This window comes from Corvus moneduloides, chromosome 24 (genome assembly GCF_009650955.1).
Source record: "Corvus moneduloides isolate bCorMon1 chromosome 24, bCorMon1.pri, whole genome shotgun sequence".
Lineage (NCBI taxonomy): Eukaryota > Metazoa > Chordata > Aves > Passeriformes > Corvidae > Corvus > Corvus moneduloides.
In genome coordinates this window covers 3,219,348-3,241,968 of record NC_045499.1, presented here as the reverse complement: position 1 = coordinate 3,241,968, position 22,621 = coordinate 3,219,348, and the positions used below count along the sequence as shown (strand labels likewise).

Sequence of the window (22,621 nt, the reverse complement as noted above, 5' to 3'; positions counted from 1 at the left end):
GAGCGCGCCCGGCGCTCACGGAGCCGTCGCCCATTGGCTGTTACGGCCGTCACTCAGCTCGAGATCCCGCCCTCATCCCGCCCCAGGGTGGCACCGCCACCGCCCATTGGTTGGCACGGCTGTCACTTAGGCGACGGTCCCGCCCCCTTCCCCTCAGGCCGCTCGGAGCCGCTTCACAAGAGGGGGTTTTACTGCGCTGCCCCGGCGCCCTCAGAGTCCGGCACGGCCCCGGCGCTGCCTCGACCCCGCAGTCCGGCCCCCGCCTATTCGTTCTTCAGCCCCTCGGCGATGAGGTTGAGCTCGTAGCACCAGGTCTCGTAGCGATAGGCCACGCGGATCTGGGCCACGTTCGTCTTCCGGATGTCGTTGCCTTCGGGCCCGTCTTCCCGGTAGTTTTCACCCAGAAACTTCACTTTCTCCTGCCAGAGGCAAAGACAGCGGTACCGACCTCAGAACCCCCGCTGGCAGCGCCCGAGGGAAGCGCTAAGCCCATGGGCGGAACTGGTCGCCGTTGTCAGGCCGTGAGCAGGACCACCCCAGAAGGAAACAGAAATCGTGGGACAGGACACACTGCAGGACACGCACCTCGTGGGACAGGACACCATCTTCATGGGACAGGACACCCATGTTGCGGCACAGGACACACCTCGTGGGACAGGACACACTGCAGGACACACACCGTGTGGGACAGGACACCCAGGTTGCGGCACAGGACACACCTCATGGGACAGGACATACTGCAGGACACCACTTCATGGAACAGGACACACCTCATGGGATATGAGACACTGCAGAACACCCAGCTTGTGGGACAGGCCACACTGCAGGACACCCCTCGTGGGACAGGACACCCACCTCGTGGGACAGGCCGCACTGCAGGACGCTGTTCCTGGCGATCTCACACATGTCACAGGTGCTGAGCTTGAACACCTGGGCGGCGATGGCATACTCCTCCATGAGGGGCTCCTGCAGCACAGGGTTAGGGGTCAGCAGCCTCTGCCAGCACAGCCCATGCTCTGCAGCAGCTGTCCCAGACCTCACAGAACCACTGAATCATTGGAGTTGGAAAAGTTCTCCAAGATCAAGTCCAACCTTCAGTCAGCACTCCCATGCCCACTAAACCATATCACAAAGTGCCACGTGTTCTCATATTTTGAAAACTTCCAGGCACCACTGCCCTGGACAGCCTGTTCTGATGCTTGACCCCTGCTTCAGTGAAGAATTTTTTCCTAATATCCCACCTGAACCTCTGCTGGTGGAGGGGGAGATGGCTCAGCATATGCTGCACCCTCAGCAAGTGCCACTGGCTTCCAAAAAAAACTGGGGCCCACACAATCCCAGCCCCACAGTCCCAGCCCCACAGTCCCAGCCCCACAGTCCCAGCCCCAGTGCTCAGCTCACACTGTACCTTGGTGTAGTGAAACTGCATGGGGTCATCTGTAGAAAGGGACACCATCAGCCCTTTCTGGTGGAAGTCAAGCAAGGGATTCTTGGCGTACTCCAGGAAGAGGCTGTTGTTGCTGAGTGGGGACATGGCAATGGGAATTTGGGCGAGGAAGTACAGATACTGCAGCACCGGGCTCTGCAAAGATGAGCAGAGGTACCACATTAGGGATAAAGTTGCTGCACCTTCCACCTCTCCAAGGTCACTCCTCAGATCAGGCCAGCCCTCAGCCAGGGAATTGTGTGCAGGGAAAGAGATGGGCAAGCCAGCAATCAATCCTTCAGGCCAAGGAACACAAGAGGCCAAGGAGCTGTCTGATACCAGAACTCAGCTGGCTCCAGTGGTAACAAAGATATTCTATGATGGGTCTGTGAGGCTAAACCCCCCAAAATCTAATACATTTCTCAGCCGCACCCCCAAACATGCCTGGAGAAACCCAGAGAACCATTTGACATCTGCCTGAAGCCAGGATGTGTCAGCATGAAGCAGAGGCACAGGTAACTGCCAGCTACATGGAGGCAGCTGTGAGCACTTCTGCTCTGCCGTGCTTGGGCTGCTCCTGGCAGCCTGCTCCTCATACCTTCTTGAGGTTGAGCCCATGGGAGATGTTATCTGCTGTCATGAAGGCTGCCAGCAAGTGTGTGATGGCCCCGGCCTCGCCGCAGTGCGGGCGGAACAGGAACGTGTTCATCCCACGCTGCCTGGGCACAGGGAAGGAGCACTCAGAGCAGGCAAACGGCAGGGTTGGGTGGCTGGACCCAACTTCAGGCCCAGCTCTGCCCCTACCATGAGTCCCCAAGAATCCAGCTTGACCTAGGAGCATGTTGCTCGTTCTCATTTCTCCTCTGTGCATGCAATAGATGTGTCTCTGCAATCCCTAAGCTTTCCTCCCAGTCCATCACATTTCCTACTGAGGGGTATTTGGATTGCTCTGGGACGTGATGCTCCAAATACAGAGCGAGGAGAGCTCCACTTCTTCCACACCAACAGTCAAAGAACCGAGGCAGCCCCTTGGCAGATCCCAGGCCTCACCTGCGCAGGTTGTTCAGCACCAGGATGTTGGCATACATGTAGTAGATGTAGTAGGTATAGGATGGGTTCTTCTGAGAAGTCCACTCCTCTGGCTTTGGGCTTTTAGTGCTGAACATGTGTCCACTGTGCTTGGATTCATCATCCACGCTGTCAAAGCCCGTGATCTGCTTGGCAAGGGAACAAAAAAGTGCATCTCACACTCTGCACCTCATCATGCCCAGGTGGGTTCACTCGGCCCCACCACAGCTCACCAGAGCCCAGCTGTACCCCTGTGCTCCCCGAGGGCAGGGTTGGGCAAGGCTGCAGACCTCACTCCTCACAACCCCCCAAGCACTGTCCAGGACTGGGAATAAAGCTCACACCTCTCCAGGAGGTGAGTGGGCAGCAATTCTCAGCACCACAGCAGCCAGCCCAGGGAGTCTGACCCCTCCCTGCACTTCTGGCCTTCCCAGAATGAGGCAGAAGGACCACGAGCCAACTGATGCCATTTTCCATGTCAGGGCCAATACCCCATTTCTTGTGCACAAACAGGAATGCGAGTTCTCCCCACACCTGACAACATCAGCAGGTGACACTCACGTGGCGTAGAAAGACACTCAGCTCTTTGTGGGCTTGGGGATTGACAGTTGCCTCAAACACAGGAACAAATATGTTTTCCAGCATTTTCCCAAAGTGGGGGAGGAAATTCTTAGACCTGAACACATCACTGTGGACAGAAACAGGGATTAGTTGGTAACCAGAGGGACAACATGGCCCACTGTCCCCAAACCCTTTCAGGGATGAGGGATCTGTAAGGCACAGTGCTCCCTCAGCCCCACAGCACGTACTAAATCCTGGGGACTTGGATCATCCACTTCATGTTGGGGGAATAGACCCGGTGGGTGTTGAACCACTTGGCCAGGTTGGCCCACTCCTCAGGTGACCGCCCGTAGATCGAGAGCCGGGGCTCCGTGTGCTGGTACTTGGCATCCTCCAGGTCAGAGCCAACCTCCTGCAAACCAGAGCACACCATGGCAAGGGAAGCCACAGCAGCACCACAGCTTCACCCTGTTCTCCTCCCCTCTGTCCATACCTTGATGATGGTGGCAAAATACTCGCCGTTGATGGCGTTCTCTGTCTTCAGATAGAGGTCCCGCAGCTCGCTGGCCCCCACGGGGTTGTACTTGTCATTGAACTTGTCAAAGCGCTGGAATGTCTGCCGGCCCTGGAGCAGGGCGATCAGGCTCAAATACTGCCCTCACAGTTTGGCAGGGAGCAGGGACTGAGCCAAACCACCCAAAATGGGAAAGCCAGGAGCTGCCGTACCCTGACACAAATGTTAATGCACACAACATGTGTGGGTGCACAGGGAAAAGCCATGGGGGGCGAGAGTGGCCCAAGAGTGATCTTACAGTAAATGTCTGACCACTTACAGCATGAACATCCAGGGAATCCACTGTCAGGTCGTAGGGGTGCAGGTTGAGCTGCTGGAAAAGCTGTTTCAGGGTGAGCTGTTTGCCCTTGGCATTGTAGACCACGCGGTTGGCATCCACATGGTAGGATTTCTTGATGAAACGCAGAAGGTGCTTCTGGTTCATGCAGGCTGCAGCATGGATGTGTGTGTCCACCTGGGACAACAGAGGGACAGCTTCAAGTTGGGATGCTGGGGTACCATCCCAGGGAGGTAAACAGACCCCTCAGGTGAGCATGTTGTGTGGGGAGCAGGGGTCAGCTCAGCAGGTGAACACAACCAGAGGGCACAGCTTTGCCAAGAGCATCACAGGGAGCACATTCCCATTCACAGGAGCAATGCTGCTGCTACAGACAGGGACTCCAACATCCAGTTCCCGGGGAGGGACAGGCACTGTGACAGCTCCTCTCCAGGGTCCCTGGGGCTCTAAGCCTTGCCCTTTACCTTTCTGCAGTTGTAGAAGTCCCGGTGGGGGTTGTTCTTCAGCTCCTTCATCTCCTCCATCTCATTGAGCATTTCATGCACTTGGAACTTGGATGAGAGGAACTTGAGGCGCCGGTGAGCGTAGGTCTTCCTGGTGAGAGCAAAGGGCAGAACAATCACTGGGCTCCTTACCCCTTGGCACAGGGACACAGATTCTGCCTGGGGTGGAGGAGCTTATGCTGCCCAGCCCTGCTTCCCTAAGGTGCCTCCCCTGGCTCTATTACAGAGCTCTGGCCAGCTGGGAGCTTACCTGCAGGTCCTGTCTCCAATCCCTGAGTGCTGCTTTGCTTAAGACACAAGTCAAGAGGGCTGACAAGGGCCAAGGACACTTGGGCAGCCAGGTGTGTCATCAGCAGGTTCCTCCCTCTTCCCAGGACAGGGAGGGGGCTGCCCTGACCTCCCTCTGCCCACTGAGGCAGGACCTGGTGGGTTGTGCACTTACACAGGCCCCTGTGCAATCAGGACCAAGAGGAAGTTCATGTCATCCATGAAGTGCTCGAGGCTGGGGTAGGGCAGGTCCTTTGGCTCATTTCTCTCAGCCGCTGCCTTGTCTGCATAGACATAAACTATCCCATCCTTCATCTGGACATGGTATCCCAGGTCCTCGGGGAGATTCCCAGTGTCGAAGGGATCCTGTCCATCCTTCACTGGCGGGGTGAACACTGCACCAAAAGGAGAATTCTATAAGGCTGCCGGCCCAAACCTCCCAGGCCTGCCTTGCTCCCCCACCGCACACAGCAGGAGGGGCACCCCACCACTGTGACACCTAGGAGGAGGCCTGGGCAAGTGCCTTCCACAGCCCTTTCCTGAGCCCTGCCCCGTACTGAAGCCAGAAGAAGCCCCTGGGGTGCCTGGAGGTACCTGGGCCGATGTCACTGGGTTTCCAGGGCTCGCCCTCGATGGCACGCAGGTACTGCGAGGGCGTCTTGGGGAACCTCTGCACCGACTGCTGCATGTGCTTCTCCCGGATGCACAGCGCCCGGTACAGACCTCGGCACACCACTTCAAAATCTTCCACTGTCACCTGCGAGAGAGTTGTTGCTGAAGGCAGCCACACAGCTGGAACACGGGTGTCCAAGAGACACCCTGGTGCACCCAGGTGGAGGGAGATTTTGGTCACAGCAAGGTAAATGTCAAAAAATGGTTTGGGCTGGAATGGATCCTAAATAACATCTTGTTCCAGCCTTTGCCATGGGCAGGGACACCTTCCATTATCCCAGGCTGCTCCCAGCCCTGTCCATCCTGGCCTGGGACACTTCCAGGGATGGAGCAGCCACAGCTTCTCTGGGCACCCTGTGTCAGGGCCTCCCCACCCTCACAGGGAACAATTCCTTCCCAATATCCCATCCATCCCTGCCCTCTGGCACTGGGAAGCCATTCCCCTTGACCTGTCACTACATGCTCTTGTAAAAAGTCCCTCTCCAACTTTCTTGTCATATCATATCAATCATATCATCATATCATATCATATCATATCATATCTATCTCATCATATCGTATCTATCTCATCATATCATAAATCATACCATATCAATGTCCCGCTGCTCTGCCTGAGCAGGGCAAGGAAGGGATGATAGGCAGAGACCCAGGCATGGCAAAGGAAAGTTCCTGGTGCCAGAACCAGTGAATTCTAATGTCACCCCCTCTTACATTCCTCACTGCAATCAGTAATTGGCCCTGAAATGGAAGCCAGGCCTGGGCAAAACATTAAAGCTATTTTTGGAGCCCAGGCTGAAACTGAAGTAGGAACAACAACATACACTGACACAGTGTGTCAAGGATTTTTGATTTACTGCACAAACAAGTGTTTTGGGCAGTCAGAAGAGGCTGGAGTGGAGCACTCCCAGCTAGGACAGTCATGCCAGGGGGAACATGCTGAGTGCCTGAGCAGGGAGGGATTTCCAGATCCCCTCTGCTATGCAGCTCCAGGCTGAGCAACCCTCCAGCAGGTTCTTAGAAGCAGCATAAATGTAATAGGAGGCTGAGGAGGAGAGTGAGGCAGGATTAGCATAGGATGTGATAACAGTCCTGGTCAAATGGCTCTGGGTGACCCTGCCTGTGCCAGAGCCTTGGTGACCTCCCTCAGCCATTCTGGGATGCTTGGATGTGCACAGACCTCAGACAGACAGAGCTGTGAGCAAGCAGAGAGGATGTGACAGAGTGAGCACAGCCCGCCCTGCCAGGCCCACCCTGGAGAATCCCATGGGAAACATGCAGCCCCCCACGGCTGCTGCTAAGGAATTCAGCTCTGGATCCTCCAGGGATGCAGCAGGGCACCCCCAGATGCTTGTGAGGCACAGACTGAGCTGGGAGACACCCTCCCCATTGCAGCTGGTACAGACTCCTGTGTCAGTGGGCACTGCTGAGGGACAGGCAGGGACCAGAGGGGGCAACCAGCATGGGAAGGGAGCAGCCGTGGAAGTACCTACCCCAGAGGCATAATCCCCAGTGATCTGCACCCGCTGGAAGTCGGGCACAGTCTGGTACTGGGGGCAGGTGGAGTTGGCCTCATCAGTGGCAGCCTGGCTGGGCACAGACCTGGGAGCCACAGACACTGCCGGCGCAATCGTCTTCTGGTGGATCAGCTTCTTCCTGCTACGGAGGAAAGGCTCAGGCAAACAGCCCCATTCCATGGTCACACACAGGTGCAGGGCCAGGGACTTCCCACAGCCATGTTCTACCTGTGCACAACACGAATCAACTCACTGGTGATTTCTGAGCACAACATGAATCAGCCGACCAGTGATTTCTGAGCACCTTAAATGGATGCTGCCAGAAGCACAGCCCACAGCACACAAAATAGCCACAGGCTTTGGAAGTTGCATCTTTCCAGAGTCCCCAAGTCTCCCTCCCCAACAGCTCTGTGGCCATTGCTGTGCTGACACCGAGGGAACAGGCCAAGGGTTTCTTTCTGTCCAACAGTGGGAACAATTGGAGAGGAAATCCTGGAGTACCTGACAGATGCCCTGGGATTATCAAGGATTTATTCCATAGGTGTGGTGAGCTGGGCCCAAGGGCCTTGATTTACATCCCCCCTGTTTGCTCTGGCCAGGGGCTGCAGGCTGTGCTCCTCTCCTTGCCCAAGCTCCCGGGAACTCACCGCTTTTCCACCATGGCACTGGTCTCCTGGAGCATCATGTGCAGTGTCATTTCCTGGCGGGAGATGGGGCAGATATCTTCCACATCAAAATGAGAGATTTCTCCCCTGACCTCCTCATCCTTCACCTCGGAGGCAAAGACCTTCTCGGCGAAGGAGCGCATGGACTCGTCCATCTCTGCAAGGTGCAGGAGTTCAGTGTCCCACAGGGAGGTGATTCCCAGCCACTGGAACAGGCAGGTGCCCCTTGCAGGCAGCTCCGTGCTCAGCTGCCATTTCCTCATGGCCCCCACACCCCAGAGAAGACTCTGAGCCACCTCCCAAATTTCCAGCAAGGCCAGGCCACACCTGGTGGGCTGGAGACATCCCTTGATATCCCCAGTACAGCAGGAATAGTAAATACAGCCCAAGAGTGCTGCCCAAAGGCCCAGAGAGCAGCAGGTCCTTGGGAAGGGCAGTTATGGGAGCATGCACTGGGGGGAAGAGGGGAAAATTGGCAGAGCCCTTACAGCTCCAGGGAGCCTGAAATCCACTTGCTGCAGCAGTCAGGGGGAAGACAGAGGTGTGGATGGAGGGGGCAGAGCTGGCAGCCCAAGCGCTCAGCTCCCACCAACCCAGTGCGGGGAGCTGGGCACTCCCCAGCCCACCACGTGCATCGTGCTGCAAAGGTGCCGAAGTCTCCATTGACACAGGGCTGGCTGGAGCTTTATGGAGGAGGACAAGGAAGGTTAAAAACCCTTCCACTGCCAACAAAACACCATAAAACAAGAACCCAAGGGTTCTGCTGGCAGCGTCTCCCAGAAGCAGATATTTGCATGGCAGCACAGGGGCACTGGCAGCAGGTTTTGGTAGCTCAACACGAAGCAGGGCGAGGATCAGTGCCCAAGGTTGGACCTCACCATCGAGTGTCACACAGGACATGGTCACAGGTGAGGACCAAAGCAGAACGGACAGAGGGTTCTCACAGCACTCAGGGTGCCAGGAGGGTATTTAACAAATTGCATATTTTGGTGCTGTATCAAAGGACCAAATGGTGGGAGCATTCTGTGTAACACCGAGGGGCAGAGCTGGCACTGCCAGGAAATAGCATTTCTCCAGCTGCTGAAGGATCACCATGATCACGAAACCGCTGCTTGGTTCCAGTGATCATGTCCAGGCAGTAACACAGCAGAGCATAGAGAAACCCAGCAATACTCACCTTTATGTTCTGCTGTTTGAGACAAAACAGAGACAAAATAAAAGCTGTTGTGATCAGCCCCTCAAAGTTGGAGCCTTTTTGCCTTATCATCTCATCAGTCATTAAAAAGGGATTAGCAAAGTACAAGTTTAGCCAAAGCCTTCCATGCCTTCCACTTATAAAAGAATCATAGAATCCCAGAATGGTTTGGGTTGGAAGGGACCTTAAAGCTCATCTGATGGGCAGGGACACCTTCCATTATCCCAGGCTGCTCCAAGCCCCATCCAACCTGGCCTTGGACCCTTCCAGGGATGGGGCAGCCACAGCTTCTCTGGGCACCCTGTGCCAGGGCCTTCCCACCCTCACAGAGAGAAATTCCTTCCCAATATCCCACCCTCCTTTGGCTTAAAACCATTCCCCCTTGTCTGTCATTCCCTGCCCTTGTGTGAAGTCCCTCCAGCCTTCTTGTAGCCCCTTTAGGTACTGAAAGAAAAATAAGAAAGGCAGAGAAGAAGTTGTCACTTTGAGGAATGCCAAGATGGAAGTTCTGTGTTGCCTGTCCCACAACGGAGCCTCGGTGGTGCCTCAGCGTGGAACCAAACCCCACTGCAGTTACATCCCACCCAAGGCTCTGGCACAGCTTCTGCCTGACACAGTCTCTGCTTTCCCTGCAGAGCCCAAGGGGGAGCATTTTCTAGAACCCAGATCACCTCACTCCACACCACCAGAGACTGATGGGTACCAGTCCTGTGCTGCAACTGAGCTGGCCTGGAAGGTCTCTCCCTGCACCTGCAGGGATGCAGCAGGAACACAGGAAGGGCAGCAGAGCCTTCTCCTGCTGACCAAGCAAGCAGATATTTCAGTGACTCTGAGCACCAGGCTTGGCTATTTTTTGCCCTTGACTCTCTCCTTTGTGGCCCTCAGGATGGATGGTCATTTCAGAGATGCCGAGTTCCATCCCCCTGTGGTCACATCTCCCCTTATTCCCTAACAGGATCACACAGCTGAGACTCTGCACTCCCACAGCTCCTCACTGCTGGTCAGACAGGGTGGCAGCACCATCTGAGGGTGCAGCCCCTGCCTTTTCCATCTGAGCCAGCAGTTCAGGCTGGAGCTCTGGCATCACGGCTCACCAGCTGCTGACTTCCCAAAGCCCAGCCTGCGGAACACACACTCCACAATTCTGACTCCATGTATTCATTTGCCAGCTAATCATCCCAGAAATGCTTAGTTTGACCTTTCATCTCTCTAGTGGATGAACATTACACTCAGGAAGGTTCACAACCTCCCACTGACGGTGCAGGGCCAGGCTTTAACACCAACTTCATGTGCTAGGGCAGTGTCTCTTACACCATAGCCCTGCAATTCCAAACATGCTCCTATCAGGGCTGTTTGGTGCTGTTATCACTCAGGGCTGTGCAGTCACCTGTCACATGTCCCTCTGCACTGTCCTGCAGAGCCTGGCTGGCCCTGCTCCTGCTGCCCAGCTCGTGCTCCCATCCCCTCGGGGTTGCAGCTCCCCACATCTTCTGAGCTTCACCAGGTTGACCAGAGATTCCTGAAGTCCCTCTGACCCTTTCCACAGGGATTTAATGGTGTCATTACAGGACACATTACACTGCAGGAGAGACAATATTTTCCTTCAGTACAAGCATAGAAAGATTTAAACAATAACACAATTTCTTTGCTGCACTATCCAAAAACATCTCCAAGCAGGAAGAAAAATGCCCGAAGGCCCCAGTGAGGTCCCCTGGACACCACACATCCAAATCTCCGAGGATGTGGGAGGAACCTGCCCCGTGGCTCCTTGGCTCACACTTGGCTTTCAGACCTACCTGGAATTCTCACCCGGGACATCGTAGCAGCGTTTGCAGAGCCTCAATAACACCCCAGTGTCCCCGAGCACGAGGGGCCAAGTGACTGCCTGGCAGCCCAACACTAATTTTACCGCTTTCCCTTCCCTGTAATCAGACTCTCCCACTCTAAAAGGAGACTGGAGATCAACTGTGGGACTATTTAAAGTGCAGCCACAACCACTTGCACTGAAGCAGGTGAAAGCAGAACTCAAATTTAATTAATCTTTTTCTTTAAGTCATGCTTGCATTTTACACTTTATGGAGTGTCTCCTGGTGTCTGGCCAGATTTCTGCTTTCCTGGGCAGCTGCACCTTTCTGGTGTGGTCTGTGGAAGTCAGTCTTTTAAGAGAGACTAAACCTGATGCCTTCTGTGCTGAACCAAAGGTTTAACGAAAATCCCCAATCAGAGCAGGGGCTGTGGATAGGTACAAACCATATGCTCTCACCTGAGCTGTTCAGGAATTTTTCCTGAGGGAGGGGTCTGTTTGAAAGCCTGGATTTTACCAACAGGGCTCACTTCTTCCCAGATGAATCCAACAAATTAAAGGAAGGTGTAGGGAGTCACGGTTTGTTCCTGAGCTTTTCAGGAACTGCCTTTATCAAGTTTTGTGTCACAATGTTGCTATGATAATCAGCTCTGTATGTGGTGAGCCATAACCAAGGTGTATCTGACAGAGACCAGATCTCAGTCCAGCCCAGGGTGGGTCAGGGAGCTCCTGCCTTCAGCTGCACACGTGGCTTGGGTCTGGCAGAGCAGCTCTCAGGTTGGGAGGCACCTCCTGGCTTCATTTTAAGCAGGTTGTTTCCAGCATATTGGCTTTGAGGGCTGTACACTCCTTTAGGGTGTCCTCAAACCTTCTTCAGATCTCACCTGCAGCTGGAAAACACCTCCTGTGTGAAGAAAAAGGCCAGAATTTGTTGTGTCCTACGTGTTGCCAGGATAACTCTGAGCTTCTTATTCAGATTCCTGGTGGGAAGTGGTGGAGCTGAAGAGGTCAGGAGGATAAAATAATTTTGATGTGAAACAGAGCCTTTCTCTGTTTGTTTGTGCTTCGATTCTTGATGGCATTGAAAAACTGCCCTGGAACAGGACAAAGCATTTGGGCACAGTCTGGCTCTGCTTTAGAGGGTGGCTTTGGTCATAGCATTGAAGGGAACAGAAGAACCACCTGGAACAGATGTTATTCGGAATTACATGTGCATCCAAGGGGCTCCTGTGCCACATTTTGCAGGAAGAGCTATGGAAAAGTCTTGTCCAAGAAAAAGGCTGGAATAGGTGAGAGAGTCACCCGCATAAAATACAGAGCTGGAAATAACAAGCCATGGATTTTGTCCGTAGGGAATCTTGTGGCACAGCCAGTGAAGTGAGGTGAGCTGAGACCTGGCACAGCATCTCCAGCTGAGATAATTTCCAGAGCATCCAGCAACTCTCTGGAAGAGATGTGCCCACTATTTGATGGGCACAACTTCAGAACATGCTGGGTGACAATTGAGAAATTCTCCAGAATTTAGGGAATTTTACCCCCACTTCCCTGTTATTCCCCAAGAATATAAATTGCCCTCCCTCCACCCTGCAGAGGAGAAGCACCAGGGATGCTTCCTCTCATGCTGATAAATTCTTCAGGTGATGAATTCTTCTTGTTCTCACCCATCCCCGAGTTTGAGTTCCCACACCATATTATTGTTTAACTGTTTCATTCAAGGTCCATAAAAACTGGCTCCTGCTTGTTTGCTGTCCCACAAGGACTAAATCCGCCCTTAACCTTCCTGGATACATCAATATCTTGGGATTCATATCTGAAACCAAAAATAACCTTTAAGATACAGGGGTCATCTTCCTCAAGAGAAGAATCTTGATCATCTCTTGATCCCTCAGCCCTTTTAATCACAGGGTCAGCTTGAGTGGGCTCATGGTGGAAATCTGAGTAAAGCCTGGGCACGCTGTACTAAAGTTAGATCCAGGGCCTGTGCAAACTCAAGGACTGACACAACCAACCTGTCTTCCCCCTCTTTTTCAGCTGGAAAGTGAATGATTCACACCCAGAGGCTTTGGAGTGGCTCTAAACCCCACACTTTCGCCTCTGAGCTGCCCTCGTTCCACCCAGGTCCAGCCAAGGGAAAATGGTTGGACCTGGCAGGAATTTGGCAGCTTGGGTTATTGTGCAGGATCTTCTGCAGCTTGCCTGGCCTTGCATCCACAGCACAGGGGCAGCTGCCCAAACAGAGGCCATGGGGCAAGATTTTCTAGAAAATGGTTTAAATCCTGAAGAGGAGGAATATGAACAGAGAGGGGACAACATGGATCTCCCCAGGGCACTCCTGGCTGTGCTGGGCCTTTGATCAACTCACCCAGCACTGGGGAAACTCTCAGCAAATTCTTCTCTCCCCAGGTTGCTCTCAGTCATCCCCTGCACAGATCCCCCCAGGGCTGCTGAAATCAGCCTCTGTTCCAGGGCACAACCAAAATCAGTTCCTCAGGAGGGAGCTTGTTTGTAGGAACAAGGGAGGTTGTTGCAGGGAACAAAGATATTGCAGGGAAACTTTCCCAGCAAGCCAAGAAACCCTTGGGTTTTTAGCACCCACCCGAGCTCAGGGTGTGAATCCTCTGGGAATAGGCAGTGACTGCTGGAGCTACAGTGGCAGGAGGTGCATGCCCCTGTTCCTGGGGGTCTGTTTTTAAATTCCTGAAACAAAACCCAGGTTGGACTCCAGGTTTCAGATACCTGACACAACGTCTGAGGAGAAATACACTTGAAGCACATTTACTTACTGTGTGGTCTGACACAATTTGCCTTCTTGCAGGAGGAAAGCCAACAGGGAAGTATTTTAGAAGACTGGATCAAGCAATTTAAAAGCCTAACAGAGCATGATTTGGGCACAGCAGTAACTTAATAGCTGTTTTTGCCACCAGAATATCAAGCAAAGGAGCTTCCCTCTCCATTTTTTAATATAAGTCAGCATGAGAGACCCCACTGCAAACAGACATTCAGCAGTAGCAAGATGCACAGGTTGGTGAAGTCATTAACTGGACTCAGGACCAAGCCTGTGGCAGGTCTCAAGGCCACTCTCACTGCTCATTGATGCTCTAGGGCACATCTGTGATAGAGCTGACCATGCCCCATGACAGAAGTGGCAACTGGTGTAAATCCCACCCCACAGACAAAGAGAGAGCACTGTGATAAACTTTCTGTAACCCACTCGTGGATACCATGCCCAGAACCCAAAGAAAACAACCAAAGAATTCAAAGTTTATTCTTTAAAAAAGTTATTTAAGAAGCAAAATAATTTACTTCAAACCAAAAGAGATGCATTATTGAAAGCAAATAATTAAACAAAGTAACAACAAATTAGCCCTTGGGTTAAAGGTCCAGATCCCAACATTTCCCAACCATCCTGGGGGTTACACACAGGCAGACTCAAGGTTTGGGGTTTTTGAGGAGCACAGACAGCTCAGAATGGGATTCAAACTCCCACTGCTCTCCTTCCCCCACAGGCCTGAGGCTGCTTGAAATCCAATTCTAAGTCTGAGCTGCACTAAAAATTACGGCAGCTTAAACATCCTGGTTTAAATCCAAAGTCCTACCAAGGACAAGGACAGGATCAGAGCAGTTGAACAAGACCACGGAGGGGGGACACAAAGAGAATCAACCACAGAGTTCCACTGGCTCCTTGGAGAGCTGTGCTCAGCCACAGCAACAGCAACATTTATCACAGTCATTGGCACTTGGAAGTTCTGAACAAGAGCTTTACCCTTTTTTAATATTTTACCACAAAAGTTGTTTATGTCTGTTCTGCCCAGTCAGGACAGTGAAATCAGCTTGGCACCAGTGCAGAGTTGTGCTGTTCTAAATAACAATATTTGGACCAAATCTACTAAAACATCTTTTCCAGGGACCCGTCTTGTGCAAAACCTTCTGTGCTTATCTTCTAAGTCATTTTCCCAAAAGTTCACAGGGTTTTGTCCTTCCAGTTCTTGGTTGCCACCAAACCCAGAGTTCCCTGTGAGACAGCTTGAAACAAATTACAGCCATTCAGTTCACACTCCTGACTAGTACAACACCCTGATTTTTTGCTGGATTTGGAACTACACTGATGGAGATGGGAGTATCACCCGTGCAGATCAGCTCTGCAGCATCCTAAAAACTGGAAAAATCCTAAAAACCCTTCTAAAGGTTCCAAAGATGGCATAAATACAGACCCATCCTCACCAGGGCTTTTTCCCTTTTCAGGTTCTATAGAGCCCAAGAGAAAGAGAACAGCAAAGAGAAAGCAGATGCATTTTCCAGTCGGTTCCCACACGTTTCTGAGAATTCCCAGCTTTTGGAGCTACAGCTGGTACATTGTAATGACACCCAGAGCATGTTGGGCAGTGTGGAGCATTGCTGTGATGAACCTGAATCCAAATAATTCTCCAGACTGACCACACAGCCTTCAAACATCAAATGCCAGAGGCTTCCCATGGCCACAGGCAGCTGTGCTCTGAGCAACCCTGCTTGCCAGGAAACAAACTCCTGCATTTCCCAAGAAATCAAACCCCATCCACAGACCTGGATGACAGAATGTCACCGTTCAACATCCTTACAAACTCCGCATTGCTCTACGTGACCAGATGTGCATCCCAAAAGCTTTTTGTCATTTTCCAGGGGTGTTTTTATTAACTGGGCACCCATGTGTCACACATCTCTTCAGGAGCAGCCACTCATCTCCTGCCACAGGGAAGGCTTTCACAGAAAACTCTCCCTGACAAAGCTTTCTCAGCCCTGGCTGTGCAGTGGTGGCAGCTCTGTCACGTTTAACCTGCAGCATGAGATCAGTCATGGGATGGTTTGGGTGGGAAGGGGCCTTAAAGCTCATCCAGTGCCACCCCTGCCATGGGCAGGGACACCTCCCACTACCTCAGGGTGCTCCAACCTGGCCTTGGACACTTCCAGGGATGGGGCAGCCACAGCTTCTCTGGGCAACATCAAACAAGCTGAATCCAAGCCACAGCCAATGGTCCCCACAATTCTGCCCACCACTGTGTGTATGGTGCTGGAAAATATTATTTTATGTTAAAATTTTTGTGGGTTTAATTCTTATCAGTGTCACGTCAGTCAAAGTTAAAATAAATTGAGAAAAGTATTTATAAGGATTATCACAGATAAAGAAAATGTGATGCAGACTGAGCCTCTTAATTCCCAGAAGAGAATGAAGGATGTAAGTAGTGAAGGAAGCAAGATTAAAAGGAAAACATTCTTCTCTCTCTGTTTACTGATTTCTAATGTCCACTTGAAATTGAGCACTCCAAATGAAGATGTGTGACTGACACCAACAAACTGAAACTGAGCCTCCTGCAATTCCCCTGCTCCGCTGGTCTGGCACTGCCCGAACGCTCCCTCTGTTGGCTGAAGGCTCCTTCCTCCTCCATCAGAGGAGCTGGGAATTCTGCTCTCCTGCCTGAGCACACGGAGCAGAACCCAATTCCAGCAGCACAAGGACCAGGAAAGGACGGGGCGTTCCAAGGAGCACTGGAGGTTTCGCAGCAGTGACCACACCTGGGCAGCCCAAGTGATGAGGGGAGGATGTTTTGTTCTGGGAAGAACTCGTTCAGCTCACAATTCCCTCAGCTGGAGGCTGTCAGAGCCCAGAATTCCCATCAGTCTGTCCCACATCTTCTCTGAAGCCATCACTGAACTCATCTCCTTCCTCATTTTGCAGGGATGCTGCAATCAGAAGCTGGCTCAGGTGTCTGTGGCAGCTCTCGGCCTTCTCCCCTCCAGCACAGAATCCCAGAATGGTTTGGGTTGGAAAGGACCTTAAAGCCCATCTCATTCCAGCCCCTGCCATGGGCAGGGACACCTTCCACTGTCCCAGGCTGCTCCAAGCCCCATCCAGCCTGGCCTTGGACACTTCCAGGGATCCAGGGACAGCCACTTTCTGCACCCCTGACAGAGTCACCCCAACCCCCCACACTCCTTCCCTGACAAGGAAACTCCAACTACATTTTACAGTCTAGAGACATTTTGAAGAGACTCTTTACAGTCTGTGGTAAGAAAATCAGAATAAAACAATTTGCAAGTTACAGAGAGAGCTGAATAGCAGCTGTCCAAAGCAACCTCCAGTTACCAGATTAATTAGTGAGAAGCTGCCCAGAAATGTTGGCAGTTCATGTTAAAAATGAACAGCTGACAGGTTTGGTCCAACTTGGAAGAGATCTGAATGCTGCAGGAAAACAATACAGAATATAAACTGTTCCACCCACAAAGAAAGTAAAACACAGATGCAGTGTGTCCCCTCCCTTGTCCAAGAGTCTCACAAGTGCCTGCTGGACTTTCCAGCCCCCAAATTCCTGCTGGAGGATCCTGTCAGGCACAGATCACCCACACCACACTTGCCTGCTTGAGACAATGAGCTCCCAAGAAATTCCAGTCCTTGGGGTTTTCCTCAACCCAAGGGACAACTTCAAATCTTCTTAGCAAACAGGCACTTAGTTAGGAAAGGTTTTCCTTTTTATTACAGAAATGGAGGATCAGGTAGGTGGCACTCCTGGCACTGGAGATGTTGCACTTTGCTGTACAGGTGCACAGAGAGCAGACACCCATCTGAGAGGGGACAGGGGCACTTCTGGTGGCACAACCCCGTGTGACATTACTGTGCCACTCCTCTGACAGCACTGCACGGAATCCAACAGACAGGGGACACACAGCACTTCTAGCTTTTACTCTAGAGGTAAAGTGTCATCTTTTTCACAGCATTTAGTCTCTATAGTTCACTTCTGTGACTGGTTTTCTTCTTGAACGAACCCAGGTAACACAGTGAGAAAAGAATCCCAGCACATCCAGAGATGCTGCTGCTCCGTGAGCTGAGCAGGGAGGTAGATGCCATGGATGTTCTCTTCAGATGGAGCACGAAAAAGGACCTTGTGCTAATTAACTCTGGTGCCCAGAGTCTGTCACTGGCACCAAAACACTGCAGGGCATCAGCAGGAGAGGCAGCACAGATCGAGGCTCGTCCAGCAGCTGCACCTGAACCACGTTTTCTTGGCATCTAGAACAGAAAGGCACCTCCAATTAGCACTAATTATCTCTGTCCCACTCTGGGGTGGGTGTGCAGTGCAGCAGTGCCAGTCCTGAGCTGGTCTGTCTGTTTTCACAGTCATGAGCAACATCTTTCAGGGAACTGATGAAAGGAATTTCACTCAGTTGGGAACTCAGATTTCATTGCTTGCACTGCTTTATTTGGTTAATCCTGGAACGAGCCCATTCCAAGGGAACACAGCTCGAGGGAAGCTGTGCAGGAGTCAATCACTCAGCAGCACAACTGTGCACAGCCCTCTTTCAAGGTGTTTCTTCAGAAATTACACGTTCTCCAACAGCCCAAATGGTTTCCCAAAGGAAGGAGATGGAAAGGAATGATACAGAAAATCACACCATTGAAATCAGCGGAAATCATGGAATGTTTTGGGTTGGAAGCAACCTTAAAGATCATCTTGTTCCATCCACCCATCAGCCAAAAGGGTGATGTGAATGAAAATTCCTTTTCTTAAGCTTTGTCACCAACTTAGAGGGGAATTATTCTTTTTTGAGAATTAATACATTGTAGGATCCAAATCTCTGGGAATCAATAGGTTGTGTGATAGGAGGAAACCCCACCTACAGCAACCAGCATTTCTAAGGCACATGTAGCAACTGCTGGAAGGCAAAGAGACAAGAAGCCAGTGGAGAAGTGGAATTCCAGCTCACCTTTTCACATGACAAGGCAGGACAGTCCCATGCAGCCCTGGTTCCCATCCTCGCTGCTGTTGAGCTTCTTCATCCGGTACTGCCGGATCTCTCTCACCAGAGTGTAAAAAGCATCTTCCACACCCTGAAGGCAAACACAAGGTCAGGTATTTCCTTCCCTGAAGCTTTTGAAATCACTGATCTGTCCATGCCAGAACCCCTTAATGGATTTGAAAGACACAATTCTATAGGAAGAGCAGCACCCAACTCATCCCATGGTTCATAAGAGAATGAAACTCACACTGATGCCCCAAACCCTCTCCTTACAGTCCTGACCCCTCCTGGAGTAACAACCATTAAAACAAACATGGAAAACCATATCTGAGGGAGGTTCCATGCAGAAAACAAACTGCTCCTTGCCTTATCAGCTCTGTTTCAGAATTCTTAGAATTTGACTCTTTAGGATTTTCTGGCTGCTGTTCAATAATTGCACCTTCCCTGCTCTGTTCTCCTGCTCGGGCAGAGCAGGGCTGGCTGGACACGTGGCCAAGGAGGCACTGGAGAAGCCCATTAGTCCAGTCTGGGGAATTCTGTCTGCAAACATAATCTGCTAATTGCCTTTCATTAAGGAGCCAAGAGAGCCGAGCAGGTCTGGGGTGAGCGAGCTGAGCCTCTGACACTCCCCAGTGAGAGCAGCTGAAACTCTGCTGTTCCTCCTGCCAACACTGAATGATGCTGGAATTGGCTGGAATCAGTTTTTTAGCATTATTTGAAGCAGTATAAAGTAGGTGGGTTTCTTTTTGTTCTGTGTGTTCTGTGAGACTTTATAATAAGGTATTTATTTATTGTAATTAAAATGTGATTTTTATTTAATACATAAGTATTATTTTTTCAGAATTGTTTTGCAGGCATTTGTTTCTTATTGGGAGTTTTTTTATGGTTTTGGAGGTTTATTAAGAGGGGGTTTTGGTGGTTGTATTTATTGAATGTTTCAATATTAAAGGTGGGGGTTTTTGGAACTTTTTTTTGGGCATGTGCTATTTTTTCTTATTACATAATTTCCCACAAAACCACTGTCAGTCTCTTTATCTCTATATGTATTAGTTTTAGTTATATTTATTATTTTGAGTATTTTTTTTCCTAGTTAGCTTTTAAGTTTTATTTAGTAACTTCAGAGGAGTCGAAATGTTTTTATTCTCTATGTTATTTATCAACATGACCCACTTGAAAGGAAGTCAGGACGAGTCTGAAGTGATTCCTGTGCTGGCCCAACCCAGAACTCTTTCAAGCTAAGAGTGAGTGGGGAAATAGAAGCTAAAAACTGTAAAGGGGTTGAAAAATGCTTCTGCTGTAAATAAGGCAAAAGCACATGGAAAAATGTCATTCCTGCATTTCCCAGGAAGAAGTCAGACCCTGGGGGGCCCCTCACCTGTCTCGTTTTTGCAGAGGTCTCTATGAAGGGGATTCCGTAGCTTTTTGCCAATTCTTGGGCCTGTTTTGTGTCCACTGTTCTCGTGGGCAGATCACATTTGTTCCCCACCAGCACCATGGGCACGTCATCCGAGTCCTTCACTCTCTTGATCTGTTCTCTTTAGGAATACAGATTTGAAAAAAAAAAAAGTTAGGAACTATTTTCTAAATATAAAATCTGGTTTAGTTCAATATTCAAACAGATTAAAGCTGAGCAGGACCTTGGGGGTCAGCAGGATGGCCAAGCACTTTGTACACTTCATTTTCTGTCCATGGATAACTCCACTCTGGATTTCTCACCCATTTTCCTAGAGATGCCATTCTGTAGCTGTAAATGGCATCTGATCAAAGAATCCCAGAACAGCTGGGGTTGGAAGGGACCTCTGGAGATCACCCAGCCCAACCCCCTGCCAAGGCAGGGTCACCTGGAGCAGGTGACACAGGAACACATTCAGGTGGGTTTGGGATGTCTCCAGAGAGGGAGACTCCAGGACCTCTCTGGGCAGCTGTTCCAACGCTCTGCCACCCTCATGGAAAGAAGTTTTTCCTCATGTTGAGGTGGAACTTCTTGTGGTTCAGTTTATGGCCATTGCTCTTTGTCCTATTACTGGGCACCACAGAAAAGCGTCTGACACCGTTCTCCTGGCACCCCTTGGAGATATTTATATGGATTGATGATATGAATAACACAACAACCCTAAAAACTGTCCCAGTCTTAACTGACTAAAGGCGGTGCTGAGGCCCTGGCACAGGGTGCCCAGACAAGCTGTGGCTGCCCCATCCTTGGAAGTGTCCAAGGGCTTGGAGTAGCCTGGGACAGTGGAAGGTGTCCCTGTCCATGGCAGGGGGTGGCACTGGATGAGCTTTAAAGTCTCTTCCAACCCAGCCCTGTCTGTGATTCTACGTCCTGGCACAGAACAGTGACAGAACTTTCTGAAAGAAGTGAGAGATTTAATATTTGTCTGTTACTGAGCCTTCACTGAGTCACTTCAATGCTTCATTCTGCCAATATCCCTGCCCCTGTCCCCACTGCCCAACCTGTAGAGGTTGATGTCGGCGAAGGATTTGCTGTTGTTGATGGCGAACACGCAGAGGAAGCCTTCCCCTGTCCTCATGTACTGGTCCCTCATGGCGCTGTACTCCTCCTGCCCCGCCGTGTCCAGGATGTCCAGCAGGCACGTCTCGCCATCGATCACCACCTGCTTCCGGTACGAGTCCTGCAACACACGGGGACCTGGGGTGAGCACTGCACTGCTCCTGTCCACCCCAGGGCATAGGGATGAAAAATAAAAATAATAATAAAAACACGGGTAGGAGTGAGAGAGGAGCTTTTCCAGCTGTTCTAGAGCAGCTGGGGCTGCCCCTGGATAACTGGAAGTGTTCAAGGCCAGGCTGGATGGGGCTTGGAGCAACCTGGGATAGTGGGAGGTGTCCCTGCCCATGGCAGGGGGTGGAATGAGACGAGCTTTAAGGTCTCTTCTAACCCAAACTTGTCTGGATTTTGTGATTCTCATCCACGTCTGATGAACAACCACCAGTATCTAAAACTATAATATTTTAAATATTACCCAAACAATCACATTTTAAACCATACTCAATCAATCACATTTTAAATGAGACTCTAAGCCCTCCCATCCTTTGTTACAAAACACAGAACTCCTGTTGCTTTAAAGAAAATCCTCAATAGGAGAAGGAAAAAAAAGAGTATCATAAATACCCTCACCGTGAGCAGAACCTACGCCCTGCACAGACCCGCGGTGGCCTTTTTGCTCGCCTTTGGCTGCCTTAGGAAGCCCGAGGCAGAACGGGGGAGGAACCGCTCCCAGAGCCCCGGGCCGGGCTGGGCTGCAGGGACCTCGCGGCGCATCCCCGCCCGCCCGGCACGGGCAGAGCCCCCGGCACAGGGGAGTTCTCTTTCCCCCGCGTTTCTCATCCCGCGGCTCTGAGCCCGCACCGGCTCCAGCACCCGCGGCCCCGCGCACCTCGATGGTGGGGTCGTACTCGTCCACGAAGTGGTTCTGGATGAGCTGGATGGTCAGCGCGCTCTTGCCCACGCCGCCGGCGCCCACCACGACCAGCTTGTACTCGGTCATGGCCCCGCGGCCTCGCCGGGCCCGGCCCGGCCCCGCCGCCGCCGCCGCCCCGCGATCGCCCCGCGCCGCTTCCGCCTCCCGCCCGCGCGTCACCGCCCGCGCCGCTTCCGCACACGCGACACGGGCGCGACACGGGCGGGACGGGGGAGGGACAGGGGAGGGACAGGGGAGGGACACGGGATGGACACGGGCGGGACACGGGATGGACACGGGATGGACACCGGAGGGACACCGGAGGGACACCGGAGGGACGCGGGCGGGACAGGGGATGGACACGGGAGGGACACCGGAGGGACAGGGGAGGGACACGGGCGGGACACGGGCGGGACACGGGAGGGACACGGGATGGACACCGGAGGGACACCGGAGGGACACCGGAGGGACACGGGAGGGACACAGGCGGGACACGGGCGGGACACGGGAGGGACACGGGATGGACACGGAAGGGACACGGGCGGGACAGGGGAGGGACACGGGAGGGACACGGGAGGGACAGGGGAGGGACACGGGATGGACACGGGATGGACACGGGAGGGACACGGGCGGGACAGGGGATGGACACGGGCGGGACACCGGAGGGACACGGGATGGACACGGAAGGGACACGGGAGGGACAGGGGAGGGACACGGGATGGACACGGGAGGGACACGGGCGGGACAGGGGATGGACACGGGCGGGACAGGGGATGGACACGGGCGGGACACCGGAGGGACAGGGGAGGGACGCGGGCGGGACAGGGGATGGACACGGGAGGGACGCGGGCGGGACAGGGGATGGACACGGGAGGGACACGGGCGGGACACGGGCGGGACACGGGA

The 22,621-nt window shown here is 52.3% G+C and overlaps 2 protein-coding genes across 3 annotated transcripts; both read right to left on the bottom strand.

Moving 5' to 3' along the window:
• Positions 1-176: 176 nt before the first annotated feature.
• On the bottom strand, positions 177-10,604 carry AMPD1 (adenosine monophosphate deaminase 1). Of its 2 annotated transcripts, XM_032132889.1 has the most exons (16): positions 10,519-10,592; positions 8,705-8,716; positions 7,510-7,684; positions 6,839-7,004; positions 5,271-5,433; positions 4,852-5,071; positions 4,371-4,500; positions 3,889-4,083; positions 3,549-3,680; positions 3,304-3,467; positions 3,056-3,182; positions 2,477-2,640; positions 2,025-2,145; positions 1,409-1,582; positions 856-966; positions 177-419 (listed from the first exon to the last, which is right to left on the bottom strand). In XM_032132889.1, exons 1-16 carry the CDS (start codon positions 10,538-10,540, stop codon positions 264-266), a joined length of 2,232 nt encoding a protein of 743 aa, XP_031988780.1. In that variant the 5' UTR covers positions 10,541-10,592; the 3' UTR covers positions 177-263. The 2 variants fall into 2 exon arrangements, with proteins under 2 accessions (XP_031988780.1, XP_031988781.1); XM_032132890.1 differs by lacking the exon at positions 8,705-8,716 and having other exon boundaries at positions 10,519-10,604.
• A 5,921-nt stretch (positions 10,605-16,525) lies between these two features.
• Positions 16,526-21,866, bottom strand: NRAS (NRAS proto-oncogene, GTPase). Its single transcript, XM_032132906.1, has 5 exons — positions 21,692-21,866; positions 20,748-20,926; positions 19,669-19,828; positions 18,261-18,384; positions 16,526-17,565 (listed from the first exon to the last, which is right to left on the bottom strand). The coding sequence occupies exons 1-4, from the start codon at positions 21,800-21,802 to the stop codon at positions 18,265-18,267; spliced, it is 570 nt and encodes a 189-aa protein (XP_031988797.1). The 5' UTR covers positions 21,803-21,866; the 3' UTR covers positions 16,526-17,565; positions 18,261-18,264.
• Between the last annotated feature and the right edge of the window lie 755 nt (positions 21,867-22,621).